This window comes from Phacochoerus africanus, chromosome X, assembly GCF_016906955.1.
Source record: "Phacochoerus africanus isolate WHEZ1 chromosome X, ROS_Pafr_v1, whole genome shotgun sequence".
In the NCBI taxonomy this organism is placed as follows: domain Eukaryota; kingdom Metazoa; phylum Chordata; class Mammalia; order Artiodactyla; family Suidae; genus Phacochoerus; species Phacochoerus africanus.
This window is the reverse complement of record NC_062560.1, coordinates 117,738,158-117,764,618: the sequence shown is the minus strand read 5'-3', so window position 1 is coordinate 117,764,618 and position 26,461 is coordinate 117,738,158. Positions and strand designations below refer to the sequence as shown.

General features: G+C 44.6%; 1 protein-coding gene across 3 annotated transcripts in view; it reads left to right on the top strand.

Moving 5' to 3' along the window:
* The window catches only part of FGF13 (fibroblast growth factor 13), a 493,558-nt gene that overhangs the window by 280,346 nt on the left and 186,751 nt on the right, over window positions 1-26,461 (top strand). For all 3 annotated transcript variants that reach the window (XM_047765421.1, XM_047765420.1, XM_047765422.1), the window contains one exon: window positions 9,172-9,339. In XM_047765421.1, the coding sequence (XP_047621377.1) occupies window positions 9,172-9,339 (168 nt within the window). The remainder of the gene's footprint in view (window positions 1-9,171; window positions 9,340-26,461) is intronic.

Below are 26,461 nucleotides of genomic sequence, written 5' to 3'. Positions count from 1 at the left end.
TCCTTGCTCACGGTCCAGGTAGGCGCATTTTGTACAATGAAATAGAGCAGGAGAGAGCTACTTGTGAGACGTCGCTGTGCTATGCATCAAGAATAGAGTTAGCTGCTCTTCCACGAAATTACCATTTTCAAAGGATATCAGTGTTAAGCCGCATGATTAGATGCTGCATAGCGTGCGGTGTTAGTCGTCGCTTATGTGCATCAAAATCTGTGTTTCTAGAACATGTACCCGGAAGACCACGGCTTCCTCCCTGCTCCTCCACCAAGTCCTCCCAGCCATCCTCCCTTGCCTGGACCATAGCAGTAAGCCTCCTGACCAGTCTCTCTCCTTCTGTCCTTCGCCCATGAAGTCTCTTCTCGCTGCACAGCGGCAGGAATGAGCTTTGGATCACAGAACCCAGATCGCACCACCCTTCTGCCTGAAACCCTCAGAAGTAAAGCCAGAGGTATTTCAGTAGCCTGTGTGAGCGGGTCTCCCGGTACTATCCTGGCCTCATTTCCTCGGTCTTTTACTTCCAGCCACATTGGCCTTATTTTTTTCTGAAAAAAAAAAAAAAAAGAAAGAAAGAAAGAAGAAACAAAGCCAAACAGAGCATCCGGGCACACATGCTTCCCTCAGGACCTGTGCGTCTTCGATCCCTCCAATGGGAACACTCTTCTTCCCAGGATCCTCGGGGCTCGCTCTCCTCCGCACTTGACTCGGGCCTCAGCTTCCAGGTCGCCTTGGGTGGCTGTAGCAGAAAGCTAACTAAACTGCCTTGTAAAGCTTCCGTTCTCACATGTCTGGGTCTAGCAGCAATTCCAAGCATCTCCCTTCCTAGGAGCGAGTCACAGGCCCTTGGCGTCACATCTTCCTGATTTGTCGCCTCTCCATTTACCCCCCAGCTCCACCCCGAATGGATAAATGCCATGAGGGCAAGGCTTTTCTCTGTGTTTTTTCCACGTTTTGTATACCATATGCAATGAGTGGGGTCTGGCATGTGGCTGGTTCTCAACAAATGTTTGTTGAAAGACTATGGAAAGGTAGGGTTAGGAGAGGGAACAGGAAGTAAGGAGGCCAAAGGAAGCATCTTTTTGCTGCTGTTTACCCCAAACTAGGTGTCTTAAGCCACACAGATTGTCTGTCACACCGTTTCGCAGATCTGAGGTCAGACACGCATCTCAGCAGCTGAAGTGTTGGCTTGCTTTCTGGAAGCTACACACAAGCATCCATTTCCTTCTCATTTTGGCTCTTCACCGTATTCAGATCCCGGTAGAACAGCCATCCCTGACCCCTTGCTAGCTGTCAAGTGAGTGCTTTCTCTGGCTCCTAGAAGCTCTGTGGATTCCTTGGTCCTGACCTCGTTCAGGCTGGTATTCAAAGCCAACGGCCGCAGGTTGAGCCCTCTCGCACTTTGAATCTGTCCTGTTTTTCCTTCCTTTTCATCTCGGAGACCCAGGCTTCTGCTTCCCCCCCTTGGATTGTAAGAGCTCCTATGTGTATATTGGACTCACCTGGATAATACATCTAAAGGTCAGATTATCAGCAACCTTGTATACCTCTGCCCCCATTCACATAACATTGTCACAGGTGCCATGTGGACATCTTCGAGGGCCTGTTATTCTGGCGACCACAGATTAAATCAATTGTACGATTATAAGATTCAGCACAGTGAGTGAGAGCGTAGGCTCTGGAGACATGAAGACTGGGTTTGGATCCCAGCTCTCATCTTGATGCTGGGTTCCCTCACTATGTTCTCTAATCTCCCTGACATACAGGTTCCCCTGTGCCAAGTGGGGACAATAATGACACCTGCCTTGGGTGGGTATTTTGGGCTCGGAAATGATCTGTCACAGTGCGCAGTACGCATCAGGCACTAATGTAAAATCTAATGCAAGGGGTTCCCTTTGTAGCTCAGCGGTAATGAACCCGACTAGTATCCATTAGGACCCGGATTCCATCCCTGGCCTTGCTTGGTAGGTTAAGGATCCGGTGTTGCCGTGAGCTGCGGTGTAGGCTGCAGACAGGACTCAGAGTCTGCGTTGCTGTGGCTGTGGTGTAGGCCGGCAGCTGTAGCTCTGATTCAACCCTCAGTCTGGGAACTTCCATATGCTGTGGGTGTGGCCCTAAAAAGCAAAAACAAACAAACAATGTGAGTCTTCCTAGTGTCCTAATTTGCAAAACCAAATAAACGCAGCTTAGAGCTCGCCTCAGAAGACCTTATTTTTCAAAGGATTAAGGAGTCCTCTCTTGCAAAAACCTCATTGAACCAACAGGGTTTGTAGGGAAGGAGGGCGAAGTTTAAGTGTTTATGATTCATTTGCACCTAATTCATTAAATGCTATTTTAAGGACATTTGATGGCTGGAGGCTTTTCAAATCATCATAATGCCTCTTTCTTAAACAGAAATACTGCCAAGCGTAAACAAACTCAAATACCATTTGCTTTGAAATTCTTAAATAAATTTAGAGTGAGTTCTAACCTGGCACAATATCTTGCTCCATCTGTATACCCTGCAGGGACCGCCCTCCTGAGAAGAAACACCAGCTCCATTTACTGAATGGGGATTTGGAAACCATGGCAGGCCTGAGTGCAAAGCAATGCACTCATCTCATTGCTGTATTTCTGTTTGAGAACTATTTTCTGGATTTCCGCTAATGTAACTGGGTGTTTGGTTCTAAAGCTTTCCATGAGCTACAAAATGCGCTGCTTTTATCTAAGTGGGACGAGCTTTCCCACAACAGATATGGTCAGAACTGCTGTGGACGGTTTGACAACAATTTGAGCTTGCAAATGGATGAATATTTTTCAGCCCAATTGAACCAACTCCCTGTTGATGAGTTCTGTGGCTAACTAGAGAGGGAAGGATTTAACCAGTCTATACATTTTATTAAAGTATAGTTTATACATATTATTTATATTTTATTAAAGTATATTTGATTGACGGTATTGTGCCAATTTCTGCTATAAGCAACCTGACCCAGTCATACTTACCTATACGTTCTTTCTTCTCATATTAACCAGTATATATTTTAAATAACGCAAGACATGCAAGGGCTCACGTCTGGATCAATTGCAAGAACTTTCTTCCACCACTTTTCCTGGGCCTTCTTTCTCCCTTCCCTACTTTTGGATTCACTGGCGCAGCCATATCATATGGAATGCCAGGTTGCACAAAGCCACAGTGACCTATCCATACTTTGTAGTTTTTGAACAATGGTTTTTATAGATCAGCCTGTATATTGGTGTTTGCTTTATGCTTCCTGCCAGAGGGTCAGGCCAGATGGGCTGCTAATGTACTTGCGTGAGTTTTCTTCAGCATCCCTGAAGGAGTCACCCATAAGTTCTAGAAGCACCTGTGATCATAGAACACCGGCAGAAGGAGGAAGAAAGAGAACTCTGGTCCCTTGACCGTCAGGGTAGTGTTTCCTAACTAGTAAAGTAAAATGAGTTTCCTGCCTAGATGCCTTTCTGGGGAGGACAGGGCAAGGCAGACGTGAGTTTGATGGCATTGATCACTCTCCTGATCACAACATTTTAAAGCAGCATTTCAGTGTCATTTTCTAGTCACTATACCAGAACCAAGCAGAGAGCTGGGGTTTCCTGGGTTCTCGAGACATCCCAGGAGACTTGGGGCAACCGTGAGATTTGAATCAGAGTCTTGTTTTCAAAACATGAACTCCAAATACGAAGGAAAGAGTGCTAATGAGGCCTGCAGTTGTCTTCTGGTGTGCCATGTGAAGCAGTATGATGTCAGTGAATGCATTTTCTAGAAAGATGAGTGTAATGCTTGTATACGTGAGGAATCCTCCTTCCTCTGAGATTTCATGCTCTAAAAACGGGAAAGATTGGCAGTGGAAAATAGGCTTCCTATAGCAATATAGCCTGTGATGTTGCCCAAGAAAGGTCTGAAGATCAAAGGCTAGACGGTTTCAGGCAGTTTCTTTGAGGAGCTGTGACATTTTCTGCATCTAACTGGAGCTCCTGTATGAATAGGTATCGGACGCAAAGGCTTGTCTCTAGCCTCGGGTACACACACAGAGGAGGTAGATGGAGCTGGCTTCTCCTTAGTGTATTGTGTCTGAAGACAAAGGCCACTTATTGAGGGGTGTCAGTGATAGTTCTTGGGGGGCTATGTGGAGGTGGGGGAGACCACAAAGGAGAAGGTAACTGAAATTTCTAGAAATATTTCACAGCTGCTTTTATCTTGGCCGAATCAAGTGATTATTAGTATTGATCAATTCCGTCCCGGGAATTATTTAAAGTTACTCGTTTCCATTGAAACCTGCCATCTTGATGGTGTCGAGAGGGGCAGTGAAGCTTATTTAAGGGAGTTGGTTGGGAGGCAAATGGAGGTCTTGAGACAACGCATCTTATGACTAAATGTACTTTTCAGCTTGACAGGTGCGCAGTGACAGGGAAGAGGGATCGCTCCAATTACTCTGTTTTCTTTGCACTTTCTTTCTCATTATGTGAGGACCTTTGAGAATCTGGATATTTTGCCATATTTTCTGTTTCATAGATTTTTCAAGTCGTTGCTTGCTGGAGTCGCTACAGTATGTCTACTAACTTTGATTGGTCGTCCCCTGGCTGTGTTCAATTCTGTTGCCCTGGTGATCCCAGATTTGCTTTGATTTAAAATCCTGTATCATTAATTAAGTGCGTTGAGTCATTTTCTGAAGAGTTCACTTAAAAGCACAAAAGAGCATTGTCAAATAACTGAGGGCTTGTTAACTGCTTCCAGCTTGAAGCCCGTGAAGCTAGTGAATTACAGTGGCCTGGCGAGGGACCCTTGTGACAAGGTCCAAGTCATTTCCTAGGTTGTTTCTGGTTGTGTTTCTGTCTTTGAATAAAGGGCTAAAACCTGGTTGGAAACAGAAATAATCTCTGAAGCTAGAAATACTGAAGCTCCCCATGCCTGTTAAATATACCAGGATTTGAACAAAGCAGTCTTCCTTTAGAATTCCTTGTAAACATACTGGAATCCTGGCTTCTAGGCTGGGATTTTTCAATTGCTGGGTGGCTTGTCAAGTCACTTCCCCTTCCTGAGCTATATATTTTCCTTAGGTTTTAAGACAAAGCGGTTGCGTTAAATTATCTCTAAAAGAAGTTGGGTTTGGAATGAGAGAGAAGCTTGCATTGTATTCTTTGTGGTCCTATGACATTTTTTGGCTAGGCAGTTTATGTAGCCGGTGTTACAATATTTATTGATAAAAGTTATAGAGTAAAACGGGCACTGAATTTTCTCAACACAGAAAGGATAAATGATGGTTAAATTCTTTCAGTAAAAAATACATTACATTGGAAGTATTTTTAATTCTATCAAAGACTGTTTGGGTACAGATTGATGCTTTCTTTATGTCCAGTTTGAAATGAGAACCATTTATTTCTGTGAACACCAGCAGCTTAGACCAGGTTATCAGGCGTAGATATAAACTCTCTCTCCTTACCATGACTGCCCTCCACCCTTGACCGTGGCCGTGATCTTGGTGTTTGCTGGAGGGGAGTGGGAATAGTTTGTGCCAGTCCAGTACTGCTGCTGGGAAACCATTCCTGGATGCAGGCTTGCCCACTTAATGCTTAGTCAGTCACTGCCTTCTTGATGGGAACTGGGTCTTTAATCATTCTCATAGTAAGTATCGTGCCACCAGTAAATTCACTTATTTTTTCACCCTTGTGTCTGAGTATGCCACCTGTCAGTGTCTGCCTGTCTGTGGATGTGTGACTTTGCCTGTGTGCACTTGTCTCCTCTAGGTCTCCACCACTCTTATGGGCCTTTGGAATTCTGAGCAGGTGGCCTATGTGATCAGGGCCAAGGGCACGGGCTGTGGGGGTGCCATTTCTCAGCAGAGGCTGCTGTTGTTATGGGTCTCATGGCCATTCTCAAAGCATGGGCCCCTCGGTCCAGAAATCAACCATAAGGCACTCTTACCACCTTGCCTGTCTTGAGAGTTAAGTGGATCTTCTGAAAGTGGAAGAGGTTTGGTGTAAATCTCTTGTCTCCCTAGTTACTCGAGTCTTTCATCCACCTTCAGGATTGGATAAATAATATTGAGAAGGACAGCAGGAGTCATGGAGTAAATGTGGACAGATGGTTCCAGTGAACAAAGGGGAGCATGGTTTTCGGAAGCTAGTGGTCGTGTGCAAGAAGGAATGCACTAGAAGGGGCCGGTAGCAGAAATCACTGGACTAAGTCATGGAAAGTTAAATCCTATCCATTTTCCTGTTTTGATCATCTGACGTTTTTACAAATCTCCTCTCCCTTTGCTAGAGCTAGTGCCCCTTTGGAAGCATTATCTCCTCATCCCACTGACCTTAGTGCTGACATCAAGTGAGAAGTCCCCTGCCACTCCTGCGACTCTCAATTCCGCAGACAGCCACTGTCCTAGTTGAATGAGCCTTGGGAATAAATGTATTTAATATAATAGTTTTAATCTTTCATCCAATACAAACGCAATGTCCACGGATTTTATAGAGCTCAATGCGGAGTTGCCTGGACAATGCCACTCCTGGTTAAGAAGTCCCAAAGAAATATTTTTAGCTCTCTTGTCAACCTGACTCCAAGGTACAGATAGATTGAATATCCCCCCCTCCCCCATTTGGCCTGAATGGACTGATGTTTGGGGCAGTGGGTAGAGAGAGCCTGAGACCCAAACTGAGCCACTAATTCCCAGATGTTCATGAATTCCCAGGAAACGTCCTGTGCCCGTGGTCCTTACTCATATGGCTGCTTAAATGCTCTCATCTTGGCACCTTGCTAAATTCAATCTGAAGAATGAACTGGAGAGAGAGCATTTTGTGGAAAGCAATTATCTTGCACTTTTTGAGTTTTTTCCTCATCCTGATGATTTTGGGGGGTGGTGTTTATATTGGCCAGTGGGGGTGCTTTCCTTAGAATTTTGTTATGTGTTTCAGATAACCAGTCATATCTAATTAAACAATAATAATGGCAGGGCAAGGCATCTTCTGGGAAATAATGACCAGCTAGAAAAAGCTGTAGGCTGGAGAGTTGGCCAAAGCCTATTACCTTCAGCCTGCCATTAATCTCCTGAAATGCCCATTTGTGACGTCATCTTTGGTATTGAAAAATGAAAATGCAAGACAATTTACTGGTGTTTACCATGTACGTGTGGATCACGAGGTCCCCATATATTATCCAAAAGTCGTTCTTTTCTTTTTAATCCTCCAATTGTCCTTGAATCTTAAAATTTGTTTCTTATACACAGTACATGAAAATGGAATTTCTGAGCTTCTATATAATCATGATGTTTGTTTTTCTTTAAGAGGCCCCAGTTTGGGAGGTCTTCCTTAAATATTTTGTATGGTAAAACCAGAATTTCTTCACCTACGATGCTGGGATTTGAAAAGTATCTTTATTATCATAACTCTCTGCTCTTGGCAGGAAATGGTTGCAAATGGTTTGAATAGCAGCTGTTGCTCACAAAGACGTGCATTCAGTGACCAGATTCTAAGAAGTTATAGTCATATGCCTGGTAGATGAAGGGAAGTCTCTGCCAGGAAAAGCTGTGGTGGTTTGTCTATATAATATTTCTGATTAGTGCTGCTGGACGCTAGAGGAAAATAGAAAGGGAACTGACTAAAATATTCATCACCTTCCTGCATAATTCAATGACTTAAAACGGAAGACAACAATTCCATGTACCGGCAATCTCTCGAGAACTTGTTCTAAACCTGTAATACTAATTTAAAAGTTATGTTGGTTTTTATACCATTTTTACTACCAATGTGGAAGTTCTTCAAAGTCCGTTAAGGTTCCAGCCGATGAGCTGGGACTCTTTTGCCAAAACCGGAAGCTCCAGATGCCAACTAATTTCATCCAAAGGCTGTTGATATGTTACAGACACCACAGCATTACTTTCCCCATAGGAAGTTTGCTCCTGGTATCAGTCCTTCTAAATGCACACCAATTGTATGCATTTGGGGGAGTAGAATGAATCAGCTGGCCATGAATCATGGCTTTAGTGGCAATGACTCACTCCTGACAAAAGGGGTTGGCCTCATTGGGAAGGATGTGAAAGAGAAAAAAAATCCATTCTGGGGTGACTTCCCCGTTTCTGCAGATAAAGATCAATTTTACACCCACTTTGGTGGGTAGTCATCTTGCTCAAGAATATTGCAGCAGACCCTATAGAAGCAGATATCTTGTTTTTGTCCGTAGGAAATTTTTTTTTTTTTTTGGTCTTTTTGCCTTTTCTGGGGGCCGCTCCCGCAGCATATGGAGGTTCCCAGGCTAGGGGTCTAATCAGAGCTGCAGCCCCAGCCTACACACCAGAGCCACAGCAACTCGGGATCCGAGCCGTGTCTGCAGCCTACACCACAGCTCACGGCAATGCCAGATCCTTAACCCACTGAACAAGGGCAGGGATCGAACCCACAACCTCATGGTTCCTAGTCGGATTCGTTAACCACTGAGCCACGACGGGAACTCCTGTCCGTAGGAAATATTAAAAATTCACAGTTGCCCTTCAGAAAATGCACTAAGGGCCTAGAAAGCTGACAGGGGCCTGGCGTGTCTTTCGGGCCAAAATTGGTGAACCAGGTCCTGCTCCTCCACAGTTCAAGGTGGGTCTTTGACCCAGTGTTGATTCTTAGGCTCTCAACTGCAAGGTCCTCTTCATTTAGGCGGTTTTGCCTATATGGGGAGTATATGTGACAGGCCCAGTTTCTTTCTGGGGAAAGAAAGAGCCAGGGGCTGCACCTTTGCTTCTTTTGTCAGACTGAGTCTGCCTGGAGGTCGGGCCCTCACCAGGAGCAGACCAGGAAAGAAATGTGAACGAATGCACTTCTCATTGGTGGACGTTTGCCATTTTCCCCTGTGTACGTTTCTGTTGTATCTCTGATTGCAACATGTGGTCTCTCCCTGGTGTTTATTTATATACAACGTGGTTTGGGGGATGAACACGTTTTCCTGCACTTCTGGAACGTTTGAGCACTGTTCCGTTTTCGCTGTACTAGCAGCAGACATGTGTATAGTTGTAAGCTATTCCCAGGGCTCTCGGATTATAACTAAGCCCCGAAAAATACAATCCCCAAGCGGTTAAATGCTTTCCTTTGACACTTTTCTTGGGAATGTGGTTTCTTTAGTCTTCCTTGGGAGTAGATTTGATTTAAGACGTTCGCTGCTTTCCTGAAGCTCTAACTTGAGTTCATTTTGTTATGTGGTGACCACAGTTCTGGATGACGCCCCCCCTGGCACACAGGAATACATTATGTTACGGCAAGATTCCATCCAATCTGCGGAATTAAAGAAAAAAGAGTCCCCCTTTCGTGCTAAGTGTCACGAAATCTTCTGCTGCCCGCTGAAGCAAGTGCATCACAAAGAAAACACAGAGCCCGAAGGTTTGTGCACGTCGGATGCGTGTCTTGCTTGTGTTTCCCTCCTTCTTCTTTTCTTTCTCTTTCTTTCGGACTGTGCCTTGCTGTGTGTTGTCCGGCCCCCGACATCGTCCGAGGCCCCGTGGCCCGCCAGGGAGCGTGTTGTGCAGTGTTTGCTGGGACACTGTATCATACAGGCCTCTCTGGCCGGGCCCGCGGCATCTTCCTGCTTCTCGCAGCTGACGCACGTTCAGCCGGGGTCCTGACCCTCCCCCGTTTTGGCTGCTCACGTCGCTTGCTCCCGTAGCCAACATCCAGCCGACGCTGTCCCCACCCCCTCGCCATCCTGAAGCGGCAGTCGGCTGAGGAATGGCCCTTCCAAAATGAGATAATGACAAGGTTGTCCCAAATTTTCTCCCTCTTCTCCCGTCCCTCAAGCCTTCCGCATTGTGTTGAAAAATGCTCTCATGATCTGCTCCGCTGGCTGCAGACTGCCCATGTCCTGCCCGCCCAGTGCGCTTTGCCACCGTGACATGCATGCCTCAGGGAACCGATGGGGAGCTCGCTTTTCTTTTCAGCTCAAGTACAGGTTTGGAAAACTCTCCTTGCTGTTTCGTAAACCCAGGTCAATAAGGGGTTCCTCGCCATCCACGCTGCAAATCTCTCTCTAAAGGACCTCGTCTCTCCGCAGAGAGCATGCCGGTTTTGGTCCCCCAACTTTTCAGCTATTATCCAGCAGGGCCATTTTTCACATTGCACCCGCTGGTGCAGGTTTTTTTTTTTTTTTTTTTTTTGCCATCCGTGTATGTTTTGACTTCCAAAATGGCACTGCAGACAGTATACTGTGTGTGCTAATGACATACTTACTGTCAACCGGCTCGTGTCCCCGGCCCCGATCAAATACTAGCCATGCAGTCCACCAGTGGATGGCACTGGAGGTGGCCAAATTCACCAGTCCTTTGGCAGTCAGTGTACCTTTTGCAGAAATGCTTCCAGTACGATTTCAGGAAGTGCCTTGTTCCTGTTTCCAGCTGCCCTTTTGGCAACATTATGGGCTCTTCAGTACAACTGTTGTTCTGACCTGGAAAAAAGGGCTCTGTGGTGCTGTTCAAAGTTTGATGTCTGAGGACATTACTCCAAATTGACTCGAGTCGGTGGTTTTGGCAGCACGTTTTCCCATCTCAAAGGCTCCCCTTTTTTGCTCCCTTCCACATAGAGCTTTCAGTGTTCTTTGGCGGAAAATGAGAAGTGTGCGTTTTTCTATCTTTACTTCTGTTTCAGCAATTGAATAGAGCAATTGCATTTGTTTTCTACTTATGCTTTGATGTCAACCCTTACTCATCGGGAGATGTAAATGGTGACCCTTTACAGTGAGTAAAACACATTTTTGGTGGTTTTGTAGAACAACTACTAACTCGATTTTGTTTCAATGAAACAAAAAATTCAGCCAGTGACTATTATCTTACAGTATATCATGCATTCCAATGTTTTCGTCCTTTTCTGTAAAATTATGTGTGTGATATATATTTACAAGCACAAACCAGTATCTGTGTTATAGAAATATACTATTTATTATGTAATTCTATTATTATATAGATATGTGTGTCTGTGTGACAGATACTATACTATTTTTCTACTTGGTCATTATCAGAAAAAATAAAAGTTGGTTTGAGTAAGTATGATAAGCCATGTATGAAACAGTTGGTTAGAAACTTACTTCACAATGTTTGAACAATTCTCGGATTTAAAAATGAAACGGCTGAATAACTACATTTAAGGTCCCATCCCTTTTCTCTTTACATATTATTTTGATAGGATCTATTAGTTTTCAAAATATCATGTGGAGTGTATTATGACTGCTGTTATGAATGTTTTCAGATATGAAGAATTCTTTAGAGAATGCATAGCGGTTATACTCTCTTCTCCAGGGTTTGGATACTTTCTGCTCTGGTTGTCATTGTGTGGCTGCCAGCCTTGCCCTGGTATACTTTGATGATAGGCATTGTCGTCTTTCAGATTGAAGATTTCTCTTAGTCTTGTTGTCCTGCCTGTTTGTCCAGAATAGGAAAGCTAGTATTTCCGTCCTTATTCACATGAATTATTTTAAATAGTATTAGATTCGTTAGAGGTTTTCTGGGATGACATTTTAATATTATTTAATCATCTTACTGTACCCCTTTCAAACAAGGGTCCAGAAGCTAATAGTGAACCCAGACTTTAAAATGAATACACTTGATCTCTGTGCAAATTAACAGGATCCTGAAGACCTTAGATGGGGGCGAAAGAAAGCATGGCGTGGATGAGACCTTGGATAAATAAGGAAACAATGCTAAGAAATTAACATGCTTACGTCATGTAGGATACCGAAGCTCATCATTGCCAGGAGGTGAAGTAACTGTGGGTTTGGAAGGGTTCAGTGGCCATTGTGGTGACCTGGAAGATTTTTGCAAGACTGGTTTTTAAATGCTGTAAGGTTCTGTCTTCAGTTCTCTCTTACAGTTACTGCAACATTTTATTATACTTGGTAAAAATAAAAGATCTCTTTATGACAAATGGATAGATTCTCAGCTCTAAACTATGTCCATACGGAAACATTTTATTCTCACGTGAAGCATTTTGAAGAGAGAGTTCCTCCTGTGTTCCCTGTGCCAAAGCATGAGACTTTCGTTGACCTGGGCTATGGAGGCCCACCAATTCCACTGCAGGTGAAGGCAATGGACAGGGTGGTTCAACTCTCCACTGTTTGATATGTGCAGTGCCAAGCTGCCAGGATGGCCTCTTCTAATGAGATTGTGTTTATACAGCCCTCAACTGAAAAATGAAACATTCATTTAAATTGGGGGGAGTATAAAAGTTAGAACTGGGTAAGTCTTACAAACAATTAAATTAGCTCAAAGATCTCTGTAGGTATTGTGATAAAGCTGGAATTAGTTTTCTTCTTCCTTACTGAATTGATAAAATCTACCAACTACTTTTGCGGGTTTTTTTTTGTTTTTTGTTTTTTTGTTTTTTTTGTCTTTTTGCTTTTTAGGGCCATACCTGCGGCACATGGAGGTTCCCAGGCTAGGGGTCTAATCAGATCTACAGCCGTCGGCCTGAGCCACAGCCACAGCCACACCAGCTCTGAGCTGCGTCTGCGACCTACACCACAGCTCACGGCAACACTGGATCCTTAACCCACTGAGTGGGGCCAGGGATCGAACCCTCAACCTCGTGGTTCCTAGTCAGATTTGTTTCCGCTGTGCCACGACGGGAACTCTGTGTTTTTGCATTGTTATAGACAATGTCTTGGTGTTTCTTTTAGTTCATAATGTTTTTCTAAGGGCCGGGTTATTTCCATACTTGATGATCGCCTGAGATTTGGTACAGATAACTTCTCACGATTGTTCAAAATCATCTATCATTTTAAAAGACTTTTGTATTGTGTCCAAGGCCCTCAGAATTCATGTCAAACTACACATAGAAATATCTCACTGGCTTTTCAGGATGGACTAAGGACTAAGGACAACTTTGCCAAAAACTATTCCAAAATAAGTTTTTCAGTCTGTTCCAGATACTTGTGATTTTCAGTGATGTGCTTATTTCCATGAAAACCACTTACGAGGTAATCTTATGTAAGTACTGGAATTTGGCTGAAGAAGCCCATACAAATATCTGGGAGTCTAATTTGGCCCAGCATCAGCAGTGCTCTTTGTTATAAGAAAACCACATTGAGAGCAAAGATTGTTACCAAAATCTTTTTCTTACTGTTCAGGAGCCTCTTGGCAAGAGAAAGTATAATCTTTGTAGCTTTAGTCTTTTGTTCATTTTTTTGTCTTTCCTTGTCATGTGTGCCAACAAGAAATGTAACTTCTGAAAACCAATGTATTATCAGTATAGTTGTTGCTTCCCAAATGCCAGTCCTTGGGCTTTTCCTGATGTTTGAAGACTGTTGAGAAGAATCACACCAAGTTACACATGCTTACAAGTAGATAACGTTGAAAATCTACAGTGAAAAATAATTCCCAGCATTTGCTTTTAGGATTGAAGTTTCTGATGACAATTGAAAGGTGTCTGCACGATACAGGACGGTATTACAAACGAAGCTCGGGGATTTGTCACCATTTTCTCATCAAGCATTTGGCCTCCTTCCTAGCATCCTGTTTTCGTGTGATTTGAAATATATATACATACATTCTGCCTCCCTCAGGACATCCATAACCTTTTTATTCAGAGAGGCATCCAACCATAGTGACTTTGGTTGGAGGAGAAAATTATTTGTGCTCCAGCCCAGTGATGAAGTGCGGCAGCTTTCAGCAGCCCAAGGAAAGCAAAATCGTGGGCCGAGTGTGATGGGGACATTTTTTAACCAGCACAATGTCTGTTGTGCCCGTAATGCCTTGGTCTCTTGATCCCGGAAAGAGAATATGTCACCATGAATAGCAGTCTTGTCTAAAGGGCAGGAGAGAAAGAAGGTGGAAGAACATGAGGAATGTGCTGATGGCAATGTTTTTCTTTAAATCCTCACCTTTTCTTCAACTCTATTGTCTCCTGTTGTGTGTCTTTCTCATTTTGATACTACTTTGCCTTTTGAGAACAATGGGTCTAAGACAATCTTGACTATTAATAGTTCAATAATCTAAGCAACCTCTGATGCTTGGCGTCTGAAAAGGTCTTGACTTTTCAGGAAGGATATAACCGGATTCCCTGTCTGTCCCCTTGGAGGTGAGAACTGAGGGGCTGTTCCTATTCTTTTAGAAAAACATGGGGCCCTATGTTTGGGTGACTCTGAAGAGGTAACCGACTTTATTCTTAATCCTCTAATTTCAAAATAGCTATGACTTAAGGTCACCTCCCCTTTGCTTTATGACATGAAGGGTGACTGAACAACACCTGGGAGTCTCCTTTGCTCATTGGAGCCAATGGCACCTTCATTGCAGAGGCGCAAGAGGGATGAAAATATTGTTCTCGATCAAAATCAAAGTAAAAAGCCAGAAATCTGAACGCCTCCGTGATGAGCAATGAGGAAACACTACCCTCTTCCCATAAAGTGTTCAAATGTGTTTCTCTCGGTTACATGTCAGTTAATTCTCAGAAAACAACTTGTTACTTCTTAATAACATTAGGTAACTAGTAATGGCACTGGAACACAGCCTCTCTTCTCTCCTATTTCCCCAACCTTCTGGCAGCAAACACAACATTAAGTCACATTTTGGGGATCGCTTCGACTCTCTGGAAAACTCATAATTTGATCAAGGAGGTATACTTGGCAGCCAATAATTCAATTTCAGGCCAGGATGGGCATTTATTATTCTCTCATTAGATACATGCGTCTCAACTCAGTGTCCAGGCTGGCTCTTCCGGTAGAAACTAACAACTGTTCATTCTATGATGGTTCACTTTTTGAAGCAACGGGCCCGCTGTCTGCCTTGAGCCTCGGTGTTCCCATGGAGGTGGTGCTGGTGGCGATATTTTTCTGAGAAGTCAGCTCTCCTGTGCAACACTCTTGACTTGTGATTTCCCTGGGTTAGTCCTGGAGCCAGATAGTTGTCCTGTGTGAAGCCAACAGAGGATCCGTCGCAAGTATTTCCCTGTAAATGAACGCTGCCCTGCGCATGTGCTGGGAAAGGTCTGCTGGATGAATGATGGTGGTGATTTCGACTTTCAAACAGAGTCTGAATCTACGTGCTAGTCCTTGAAAATAATCTTGCAGTTATCCATGCATCCTCTGCTGACCCCTCCACAGCTGGGATTGTGTTGACAACGTGCTTCTGGGGCTTGGATGCCTCAGCAGCTCCTACTGGTTTTTTTCCTTTCCAACAGTTAATAAACCACTTAAGCAAATCTGCCTTTCTGACCCCGCTTGGTATGAACCAGGTAGGCTGTGGTCCACATCCGAAAAATGCAGAGAGCCTGGATGCCTTTTAGCCGTTTCCCCAACTCAGGTGCCAACCGAAGGCCTGGACGTCTGCCTCTGTTCAGGCGAGGGACCACGTGTGCTGCTGCTTCCGCTCCAGTTTTGCCCTTTGTGTTTTTCACGAGAACTCACTTGCCTGCTGGAAGCGAATGCAGATTTAACGCTGCTCTCTTTCGCATGTTCTTAAATCATGACCGGATCGATCTTTTCCCAATGATGTTTCAGGAAGCACTGATTGTCTTTGCGAAAAGACAGGTTGTGACCATATCCATGTTTCCCAAATTCCACTGAGTCCCAGTACCTCAGAGGGTATTAAAGGCTTGGAGGAGTCTTACACAGGAGGAAGTTGTCTCACTCTGGGCATGTCAGGGGCGAACAGCATCTTCCAGACACCTGACTCTTCTGGTGCCTGTGTATTAACATCCCCCGCGTTCGCTCTTGGAGATGGCATGTCAGCCCCTCTGAGCAGCAGGTTCACCTGAGAGCTGGGCTTTGGCAAGTCGTACATTTTTGAAGATGAAAGCCATTCCCTTTCTCTCTGCCCCCCGACCTGCTGCTTTCTTTAGGGAAGTGTCGCTCCGAGGCTGGTCCCTGGTTCAGGGTTGGGTGTGCAAGAGTTTGTTAGCAGTACAATGAGGAGCTTGTGCCAGAATGTAAATCAGTGCACTGTTGCCTTCATCTAGAAGGTATTGCTCTCTTGCTGTGAAAAATAGTGTCAGCTGAACTAAATAAAAAATGTGCTTAGTGGCAAGTTCACAGATTAGCACTAAGTCTGTGGACCCTGCTGTAAGGGGCATTGCTTTAGGTTACTTCCAGGATGCTCAGCCTCCACTCCACATGGAAATCACCCAAGGACCTTTTAAATAACCCTGACGTCTGGCCTAACGTCATACGAAAAGCAGCCATCTAACTGCTGACCTGTCCACTGAAAACTGCAAAGTCTCTTGTGGCCGAGGTTCTGCGTGGTTACTTTTTTGTTGTGTTGTATTTTTTTGTTTTTGCCTCTTAGGGCCGCACCCACGACATATGAAGGTTCCCACGTTAGGAGTCAAATTGGAGCGACAGCTACCAGCCTGTGTCTCAGCCACAGCACCTTGGGATCTGAGCTGCGCCTGCAACCTTCACCACAGCTCTCAGCAACGCCAGATCCTTAACCCACTGAGTGAGGCCAGGGATCAAACCCACATCCTCATGGCCAGGTTCATTACCGCTGAGCCACAACGGGAACTCTGACGTGGATACTTTTTGAGCTCTGCAGGTGATTCCAGTGAACTGACAGGTTTGGGATCACTGCCTTCAGGAAAATTCACCTTGGCTAAGGTCTGCTGTCTGCTGTCAGCTGTCAATTCAGAATTCTTATCATGCTGATTGCGAGGGCCTCTTCAGGAGGTGCCCTGTGATTAGCGGGCACTGCTGGACAGGCAGTGACCTTTAGAACGTGTGGCCACGTAAGGCTCCATCCACACTCCTCCCCCCGCTTCACACACACCCCTACCTTTTTGAAGTTCCCTTGCGTCTCTGCTCTTCCAGAAATAGAATCCAGCTTCTCCATATGAGAGTGGTAACCTGCCACCTTGTGTCCAACATCATTGCTTGCAAGTGATCTTTGAAACCCTTGTTCTCTCCAACTCTGCTTCAGCTTGCAAACGTCGGAGGAAGCTCATGTAATGGTACTTAAAGAAGATGCGGGAGCAGGAAAAGAGCTTATCAGCATGCCCGAAAAGTACTTTTTCGTGCTTCTTGACCTGCTTGCCCCTGCCCGAGGGTGAGACGGCAACAGTGGTTTTCAGCTGCTCCTGAACCGGGTGTTCCCGAGTTCCGCCAGAGCCTGTCATCAGCATTACCTTCTTCCATCCACGCACCGCTCGTTCCCTCGGCAGCACGGATGCACCGACTGACTTTGTCGTGACTGGAAGACTTTGGTGCTGGCCGTGTTCAGGAATCACCTCTAGCGTTCTAGAATACGTTCATTTGGATATTTATCTGGCTATGCCCTTGTGATTCGCTTTGGTATTTCTCCGTGCACTTGAGAATATGCAGCTTGAATAATGCGCACGGGCAAGTGGGGAACAAGAGATATTACATCCTGCATTTTATCAAACACTTACCCTGGTCTTGCTTCACAGCCAATATCCTCACTCACTTCAACACATCAAAAATCACATGTGCACGTCCATCCATGTGCCAGCCTATTTCCACTTCGTAGCCCCAGCTATTTTAAGATATGTATTTTCAGAACAGCTCCAGGACAACCTTCAAGCATATGCAGCTCGGAAGCAACCATGTCTGGAATGACATTTTACAGTGAAGTACAATGTCTGGAAGACCGGATCTCCAAGCAGGAAGGGAGAGAGAGAATGGTTCCACTGGGTCACTTGTATATGGGGGGGAGAGCGCCGCGCAAAGCGTGATCACAATAATTCTGTAAGGCAGCGGCTGCTCTCCACATTTCAGAGATGAGCAACCTGAGATGCCCGGAGTTTAAATCCCTTCAGCCATCAAGACCGGACTTGATTGGAGAGTGGTTTTCCTGGCCTCCCAAGCCCATGCCCTTGCCCCTCTGTGGCATCTTCAGAGGCTCAGTTTTGCCCCTCTTGCCCTCTATGTAGGTTTGTTGGGTCAGAGCAGTTTTCATGCTGAAATATCTTAGGTTTAAAGGGGGGGGGAATGCTGTTCACATTCCATTCTCTGCTTTGCTGGGATGCGAGGTACCTGCTCATTCTGCGGGCCTAGCAGTAGGTGGTGTGTGGCCCTCCACGAAGGGCGTGGCATGACCCTCAACCCTCGAGAAGGAGCTGACCTTGTCCAAGAGGCACGAAGAAAGAGTAGGGTGACGAGTGAGGAGGTAAAATCCATTTGAATGCAGTAGAACAGTGCCCAGAGAAGTAACAGCACGTGGTGACTCGCCTAATCGTCTTTCTTTAAGCCAGAGCATGCTCATCACCTCCAGTGGCAGCATGGAAGAACGAGCGATGCTGCATATTAAAAAGGTCATTGTATTGCTTCAAGTTTTTGTCAGCACATCGAAACTTCCACCCTGCGTGGGAAAGTTACTAAGACTAGCTCTGAGCCGTTCCACGTTTCTGTAGTTTTAGATGATACCTAGAGGTTTAGACACTGGCAGCCGGTTCTCTTTCATCACTTTTCAGACCCCTATTGTCTAGCATTTGGTTAATGGGAACAAAAACAATCACCAACAGTTATCCAGAATTTACAGTGTCAAGTGCTTTACCTAACGTTATCTTAAGTGTTATAAAAATTCTTGGAGGTTAAGGAGGTTAATTTTTTCTTTCCATTTCATGGATGAGGAAACAGAGACTAAGAGTTGTGAAATAACTTGGTCAAGGTCACCAGACGGGGACGTGTAGAGCCAATACGCCAACGTAGCTTGTCTCCCTCCCACAGCTGCTATCTCTCCACTGCAAGAGGACGCGTCTCGTATCGATGCTGGTCCCATAGGAAGCGCTCCCATTTCATCCTCCAGTTACTTCAGTATCGTCTCACTGAAAAACGTCGTCTAATACACTATAGCATCCAGAGATGGAAGGCCCTTTGGCCTGCTGTTAGAAAAACCATGGATTAAAAGGGTGGCCTGCTCTTCAGAGAACAAAGAAACAGTAACGCTGAATTTCAGAATGTTTACAGGGCCAATTCTCATCAAGTATGACGGTTGAAATGCTGTACAATTCGCAGTGTCAGAATTGGGATTGATGCACTCTGCTGGTGTACAGGTATTCAGTTGTGGGCCACTTCTTAAGCACTTCAGGCCAATTGACCCTCCACCTTAAAACCTCTGCTCACCAAATACCTGCTAACTTAAATCTGTGAATGTCAAAAACTTCATTACATAGTGAGAACTGACTTACAGGCGCTGGAAGAGAAAATCTTACCTAACTGGGTTGGGTCGCTGTCAAGAGACTGTTCCATGTGACTTTCCCAAGGAGTGAGATTCCATGAAGTGGTCCACTTCCCTCCGGAACCATGAAGAAGGATGTCTCGGGAATTCGTGTGGTGCAGTCAGTACAAGACTCTCCATACTGTGCTTTGGGTAGATCTTTGGTTATCAGTTTCTTAGCCTTTTTTCTGTGCCAGGCACTTCAGATTTATTATTGCTCATCTTCCCAACCCATGAGGTAGGTGTCATCACTGTTGAAGGACACGATTTGGTTACTTCTGTATAGAGATGGGAAATAACTTCTCCAGAGTCACAGGGCTAATGTGTGTCTTAAATGGGGTTTGAAATCATATCTTTTCATCTCTGGAGCCTCGGCTCATCCTTTGGTCTGACTCCTGATCCCCTTTCAGGTGCAAGACATGAGAAAGGAGATGAGCCCCATCTTTTGTTTTGTTTTGTTTGCTTTCACTGTTTTTTAGATTGAAGTCGAGTTGATTTACAATATTGTGTTCATTTCAGGTGTACAGCAAAGTGATTCAGTTATGTATGTTTGTATTTTTTATGTTCTTTCCCATTAGAATTTGTTGTAAGATATTGAGTATAGTTCCCTGTGCTGTACAATAGGTCCTTGTTGGTTATCTATTATATTAAGTACTTTTATATAAAGTAGTCATGTCTGGTAATCCCAACCTCCTAATTTATCCCTCCACCTGACCTTCCCTTTTGGTGACCATGAGTTTGTTTTCTGTCTCCGAGTCCGTTTTGTAGATAAGTTCATTTGTGCCATATCTTAGATCCCACGTATAAGTGATATCATATGGTATTTGTCTTTCTCCGGCTTACTTCACTTAGTATGATTTTTGTCTGGTCCATCCGTGTTAGAGCTCAGCACCTTCTCATCCACTGCTGGTGAGAATCGCTGCTTAGAAACAGACTGTAGTCCTCTCTTCTCCTCTCCACAGAGTCCACTTGCCCAACAGATCCATTGGAAGACTCCTTGTGGTTTTCCCCACATCGTGGGTTTAGTGTTGGTATAAGCAGTAGGCAAGGGCTTCAGCCAAAGGTCTTTCCTGAGGTTTGCTGCATGCTCTTCTCCTTTGGTCTCTATATAAATACCTCCTGAATGCAAGTCATTGTTCCTGCAGTGCTTCCTTAAGTGGACTAATACTTCAAACTCATACTCTTCTTCGTGGTTCCACTAGATCTTGAGGCAGCCTTAACCACTTGTGCCAGGAGCTGGCTCCCCAAGAAAAGGGACACGGTGACGTTGAGTTGGGTGTGCCATGTTCTGAGGTGGGGGGCTCTGTATTGATAGAGTTCACCTGTCTTTAGGTCATCTGTCTTCAGGTGCTCCCAGTCAGAGCTCAGAGGTTCCATTTAGGCTCTGGATTTTTGTGCCCACTTTGGAAGGCCGTGATCTGGTGTATGAAGGTTGGACCCCTTCTTAGTCTAGTCTGTCTGAAATGCCAGGTTATAGGAACACGTAGTCATATTGCCATTATTTGCTCCATCTTTTCCTCTTGGCGTGAGCACATTCCCCTGGGTTCTGTGCCGATCCTTGACTGGGGACCTCAGTGGAGCAGGAATATCTCAGTTCAGCTCTCTCAGAGACCCTCCATTGACTGCAGACACTGTGGACCCTTCCAGCAACACAGAGCCCCGAGAAAAGTGAAACATGCCCCTTGTAGTAACTAGTTGTCATTCAAAGAAGCTGTGAACACACACGTACGCACGCACACATGCATGCACACCACTAGTTAAAGTAGTTGATGGAGGAAACACTTAGAAGCAAAGAAGTAGTGGAGCTCATATGGTCCCTCTCCTGGAGTCCTTTCTAGAAATCATCTAGCCAGGGAAAGCCCAGCCTAATCGCAGCCTTCTATAGGATAATGTGGGTTCAAGCAGGCCACTGGTAGAGGGTGCACATTTGTCTATAGGCTGCCTCAGGCTGTGCACAAAATCTACTTCTTTTCATGCAGCAAGGAAGGAACAAAGGGCATTGCAAAAAGTAGGAGTGAGAGATGCTGCCCGCCGGTAACATCTATGTTTTGTCCCTCCTTAGCCACTTTCCCACTGTTGTCGCTTGATTTTTCTGAGAAGGTAGCATTTTGGATCCATGTTAGAAGATTCATGAACTGATTCAGTAAATTTCTAATTGGCATGCGTGGTTAGCTGTTCACTTAGTGGATAATTGGTTAAATATACCCAGAATATTTGCTGAGGGAGGAAAAAAAATCCCCAAAGCAAATCAGAATCATTTGGCAGCCTTTTATTCTAGTGCACCATTTTCTTTGGGAGCAGTTACTGGTGTCTTAAAAGAGCTCTGTCTCCTGTCCCAATTAGGACTCCATTTAAACATAAAGCCTACGTTTCATCTGTATGAAATAGATCCTTATTTTATAGAGACCACACGTTTGGCACAGTGCCTGTCAACAATAAATAATCCATATTTATCATTGTAATTGACCTATTCCAGTAGCAAACTTTTCTTTGGAGTTTAAGCTGCTATTTGCTATGTTGATTCTAGGCAACAAATGACTCGCGGTGCTTCCAGTCGCCATTCAGAGAATTGATTATTTGTAAACAGGTATCTATTGTCTTGTCCAAACAGGGATGGGGCTGGTCATCAGACACACCGATGACAAGAGAGAGGTGCTATCTGCCCTCGAGGAGGAAAGACTCGCTTGAAAGGGAGACTGGGAACCACCAGCTCTCGTTGTATTTTAAGTCACACTGAAACATCATTGCTTAAAATAGGAACACATTTATTTTTCTCATGGTTTCTAGGTTTTGCTCGGTCTGCTATGGATAGCCTCTAGGTTCTGTTGGTCTTGTCTGGGCTCACTCATACATTTGTGCGCAGCTGCTGAGCTGGGTTCTAGGGCGGGCTTGTCTAGGACAACTCAGCTCTTTCAGGATGAGCTTGTGTAAGACACCTGTTCCAGGATGGGCTTGTCTAGGACAACTCAACTTTCTTCCACGTGTCTCCCAACGAGGTCCCACAAATCCATTTTTATGTTGCATTAATTTATTCACTTAACGGCTATTGAGTAACTTTTTTGTGTGTCAGTCACTATGCAGATCTGTCTTTAAATTGCTCAAGAAGGAGTTCCAGGCTGATGGCAGACATTTAAGCCTTATGAGCCTGTGGACGATGTTAAAACCATCAGAGCAGAAGAGATGGCCTTGTGAGGGAGAGGAGAAGGGACTCCGCGGGAGGTTGAGAAGGCAAAGCAGGACAAGAAGCTACTAAGTCAGCTGGGGGCGGGCTGAGCTTCAGCAAACAGAGCCAGCAGAGCAGAATGCAGGCCTCGCCTATATCCCTCTGAACTTCCAGCCTTTGTCACCCAGTTCATTTCAGGATATCTATCACAAATGTCTCCCACTTCTCACACCTTTATTACACCACTTGTAAATAACCCCCAAAAATCATTGAAATAAGTTTGTTGAAAATGACCCTTGAAAGTGTAATGAGCAACCCCACCCTGTCTAACTGCTAAGACAGTGTAAGTCTTGGTAAAAATATCATTGGTTTTTCTTCTCTATAGTCTATCAAAAGTTTCCATCTTGGCTGGGCCTTATTTATTCTTTGGTTGTTTGTCCTTTTTCAATATAGTTAGGCTTGCTCAATATTTCTTAATAGCTTAAAATATTGGACCACTGGGAATTCACAGTAAAGGTAAATTACCTCTTGAGCTCGGTATTTTCGAACTGATATTCCTTGAAGTTGTATTAATATGCTGCAAACAAGGATGGCGACATTACGTGAGTTTCCGATACAGTAAGTTTTCTGCCAACTGTACAAACGTGTGCGCTCTTGCTAGAATATGCAAATTGATTCCTTGTCTAACAGTGACAATCTCTTGCTGAATCAACGGGCTAGTATATCAAACGAACAAATATACAGTTTGGCAGCGAAGAACTGTTGAGTGGACAATATCATATAGTGTCTATGTAAGTGAGCTGAGTTTTCACCTAGGATTTACAAATTTATATCCCAAGGAAATGCTTACTTAACCATTCAGGTCTGAATGAAAGTTTTTCTTACAGGGAGACCTCTTGTTCAAGGTCAAATAACTCTTCCACAGTGGACTCTTAAAAAGAAAAGCAGCTTTGGTTTTTCAGGGTGAGAAAATTAATAATTAGTTAACTTTTCAGGGAGTTACCCCTGTGGTGCAGTGAAATTAAACCTGACTAGTATCCATGAGGATGAGAGTTCCATCTTTGGCCTCGTTCAGTGGGTGGTGGATCCGGCATTGCCATGAGCTGTGGAGTCATTCGCAGTTATGCCCTGAGTTGCTATGGCTGTGGCCTAGGCCAGCAGCTGCAGCTCTGATTTGATCCCTAGCCTTGGAACTTAATATGCCTCTCATGCAGCCCTATAAAGCAAAATAATAATAATAAAATTAGTCACCTTTTCATAGTGGAAGGTGGTCCAGACAGTTTGGGGAAAAATTCTTCGAATTCTTGTACATGGATCACCTTTTAATTAAAACTACATTCGGCTACTAGCCATTTCTAAACTAAGACCAGAAGCTGAAGCTGCTAGACTCTTGTCTCACTAGCCTTTTGACCAAGATAGAAAATAACGCATTCAAGCTCGTACCTTCACAACATTTTCCCCTCCTACCCTATCCATTGCTACTCTCCTGTGTCTCAATTAAATCTGTGCTGAGACAGTATCTTGTACCATCAAATGTAGGTTGGGGTCTCAGTGGTGGAACATGAAAGCGAACCAAAGAGACTATATATTCCCGCGTAGCTTGTGAAACTTTTTGATATCCTGTCGTACTCTTCTCACCTGTCTCCTGGCCTCAAGAAAGGGCTTTGAAAAGGAAAGAATAATACCACTGCCAGCTGGGGGAAGAAGGTTCGATTTCATATGCAGCCTGAACTTCGTCTCCTCTTCATTTAGTTCTATTCCTGCTGGGGTTGGAGGAGTGGACACTGAGAAACTCAGAAATGGACCTTGTGCCCCTATTGTGCTCCAAAGGGTGGTATTTGTTGTCATGGTGCCTAATTTGTTTCTACATAGAAGAGTTATTGACGGAATCAACCAATACATTCAAATACTTGAAACCCAGAGACTGTATTTGTTAATGCTTCTTTCCCACTGTAAAAATCAGTCAACATACCTATTTTTTCTTTCTTTGGGGTCAGTTGCAGGCCTTGTGTTGGGCTAGAACATGGTTTCTCAACCTCAGTGCCATTGAGCTTTGGGGCCAGATACTTTGTTGTCGGGGCTATCCTAAACATGGTGGGGTGTGAGCCGATACCCGCCCCCCTCAGTTGTGACAATCAAAAATATCTTGAGCCATGGCCACATGTCTCATGAGGAGAGACACATCATCCAGTTACACACCTCTCGGCTGTATCCTGACTCTTCAAATAAGAAAGATATGCTCTGAAAATTACTCTTTAAGCGACGTTCATGGAATTCCCGTTGTGGCGCAGCGGAAACGAATCCGACTAGGAACCGTGTGGTTGCAGGTCCAATCCCTGGCCTCGCTCAGTGGGTTGGGGATCCGGCGTTGCCATGAGCTGTGTGTAGGTCGCAGATGTGGCTCAGATCCGGCGTTGCTGTGGCTGTGGTGTAGGCCAGCAGCTGTAGCTCCAATTCAACGCCTAGCCTGGGAACCTCCATATGCTGTGGGTTCGGCCCTAAAAAGACCAAAAAAAAAAAAAAGAGAGAGAGAGAGAGAGACCTTCATCCTTCATGATGCTTCTGCTTAATCACAACTAACGTCCTCCTTCCTCGTATTCCCAAGGTCATCATTTTAATTGAATTCAAATTCTGCCTCCCAATCCTTCACTCATCCTTCCAAAAGTTATCTTTAGTATTGATGAGACTTTCCAGTAGAGCTCAATGATCTGGTGCAAGAAAGCTGAGGCCTCTGGTTGAGTGCGTCACTTCACAGTCATTTCATTTGTCCCTACTTGTTTTCCCCTCGTGTCTATTGCGGGAGATCTGGAGACATACAACAGTTCCTGCCTTCTAGGAGCTTAGAGTCAAAACTCTCATACATGGACAGTCATGTATGTCCGTTCGTGTCAAGGGCCCAGGCTCAACGATGGTCTTGTTTGCAACGTTCTTTTCATTTCAGTCCTTTGAGAAAGCTTCGCTCAGTCCACTCTCTTCCACTAGCAGAGCTGCTGATGAGCCCAGATGGAACTCTTCCTCAGGGTCTTCCTTTGCGTGCGTTCCTATCTGGCTCAAAACTCAAAAGCTTCGAATATCCAATCTAACCATTGAGAACCAACTAACACTGACTAGGTACCTATCATCGTGCCAGGCCCTGGGCTCGTTGCTTCTTCCAGAGTATGTGGTTCTTTACCCAAAAAAAGAAATCTCACTTTCCCCGACATCTTCTTGGTGCCTCTATACCACCACCAAGTCCATGAGATCAGGGAAAAAGAAATTGGTGATGCTTTGCAGAATATTTCAAGGGACAGACAGGAATTCAACTCATCCAAGTTCAGAGAAGTCAGTACTCTAAGGGATAATCGAAGATCAGAATTAAATTTACCTCTCAGCTAATTCAATGTGTTTTGATTTATTTTTTTCAGTAGCGGTCGCAATTTATCTGGTTCCTGTTTTTTAGCTTTGCTTTTATTCCCTTATCAGAGTAAAGTGCTCTCAGTGAGTTATATAACTTGGAACAAGGTCCATTCCTTCTTTGGCCCCCCTCCATATCTTTGTTTAAATGGAAAAAGAATGGGTACCAAGTTGATTCTTGTTTTATGTATCTCCAAGTGGTTCAAAATAAGACTCAGTTTGTTGCTAGGTTTCCTAACAACTCTGTGTACAGGTCAGGATGGATGGAAATTGGACTAATAGGTATGCTTGAAGTCTGAAGTTTCCGGTGTTTTTTTACAACCTCTAGGGCTTTGTGGCCAAATGGTGATGGCTTCTCCTTTTTCAGATTCTTACTGAAACTGGTGCTCTTTTTTTTCTTTTTGTCTTTTTAGTGCCATACCTGTGGCATATAGAGGTTCCCAGGTTAGGGGTCCAATCGGAGCTGTAGCCACCGGCCTACACCACAGCCGGAGCCACAGCACCTCGGGATCTGAGCCGAGTCTGTGACCTACGCCACAGCTCATGGCAACGTCGGATCCTTAACCCACTGAGCGAGGCCAGGGATCAAACCCACCTCCTCATGGATGCTAGTTGGTATTGTTAACCGCTGAGCCATGATGCGATCTCCTGAAACTGGTCATCTTGATTTGGGCAGCTTGAAGAGAGTGAAGGCTTAGGCATGGGCTGTTTTGTGAATGGAGAGGTGAAAAGCAACATTTTCTCAGTAGTTGACTATCTTTATTTCAAAAATTCGTTCATATGATCAAATGAGCTAAGT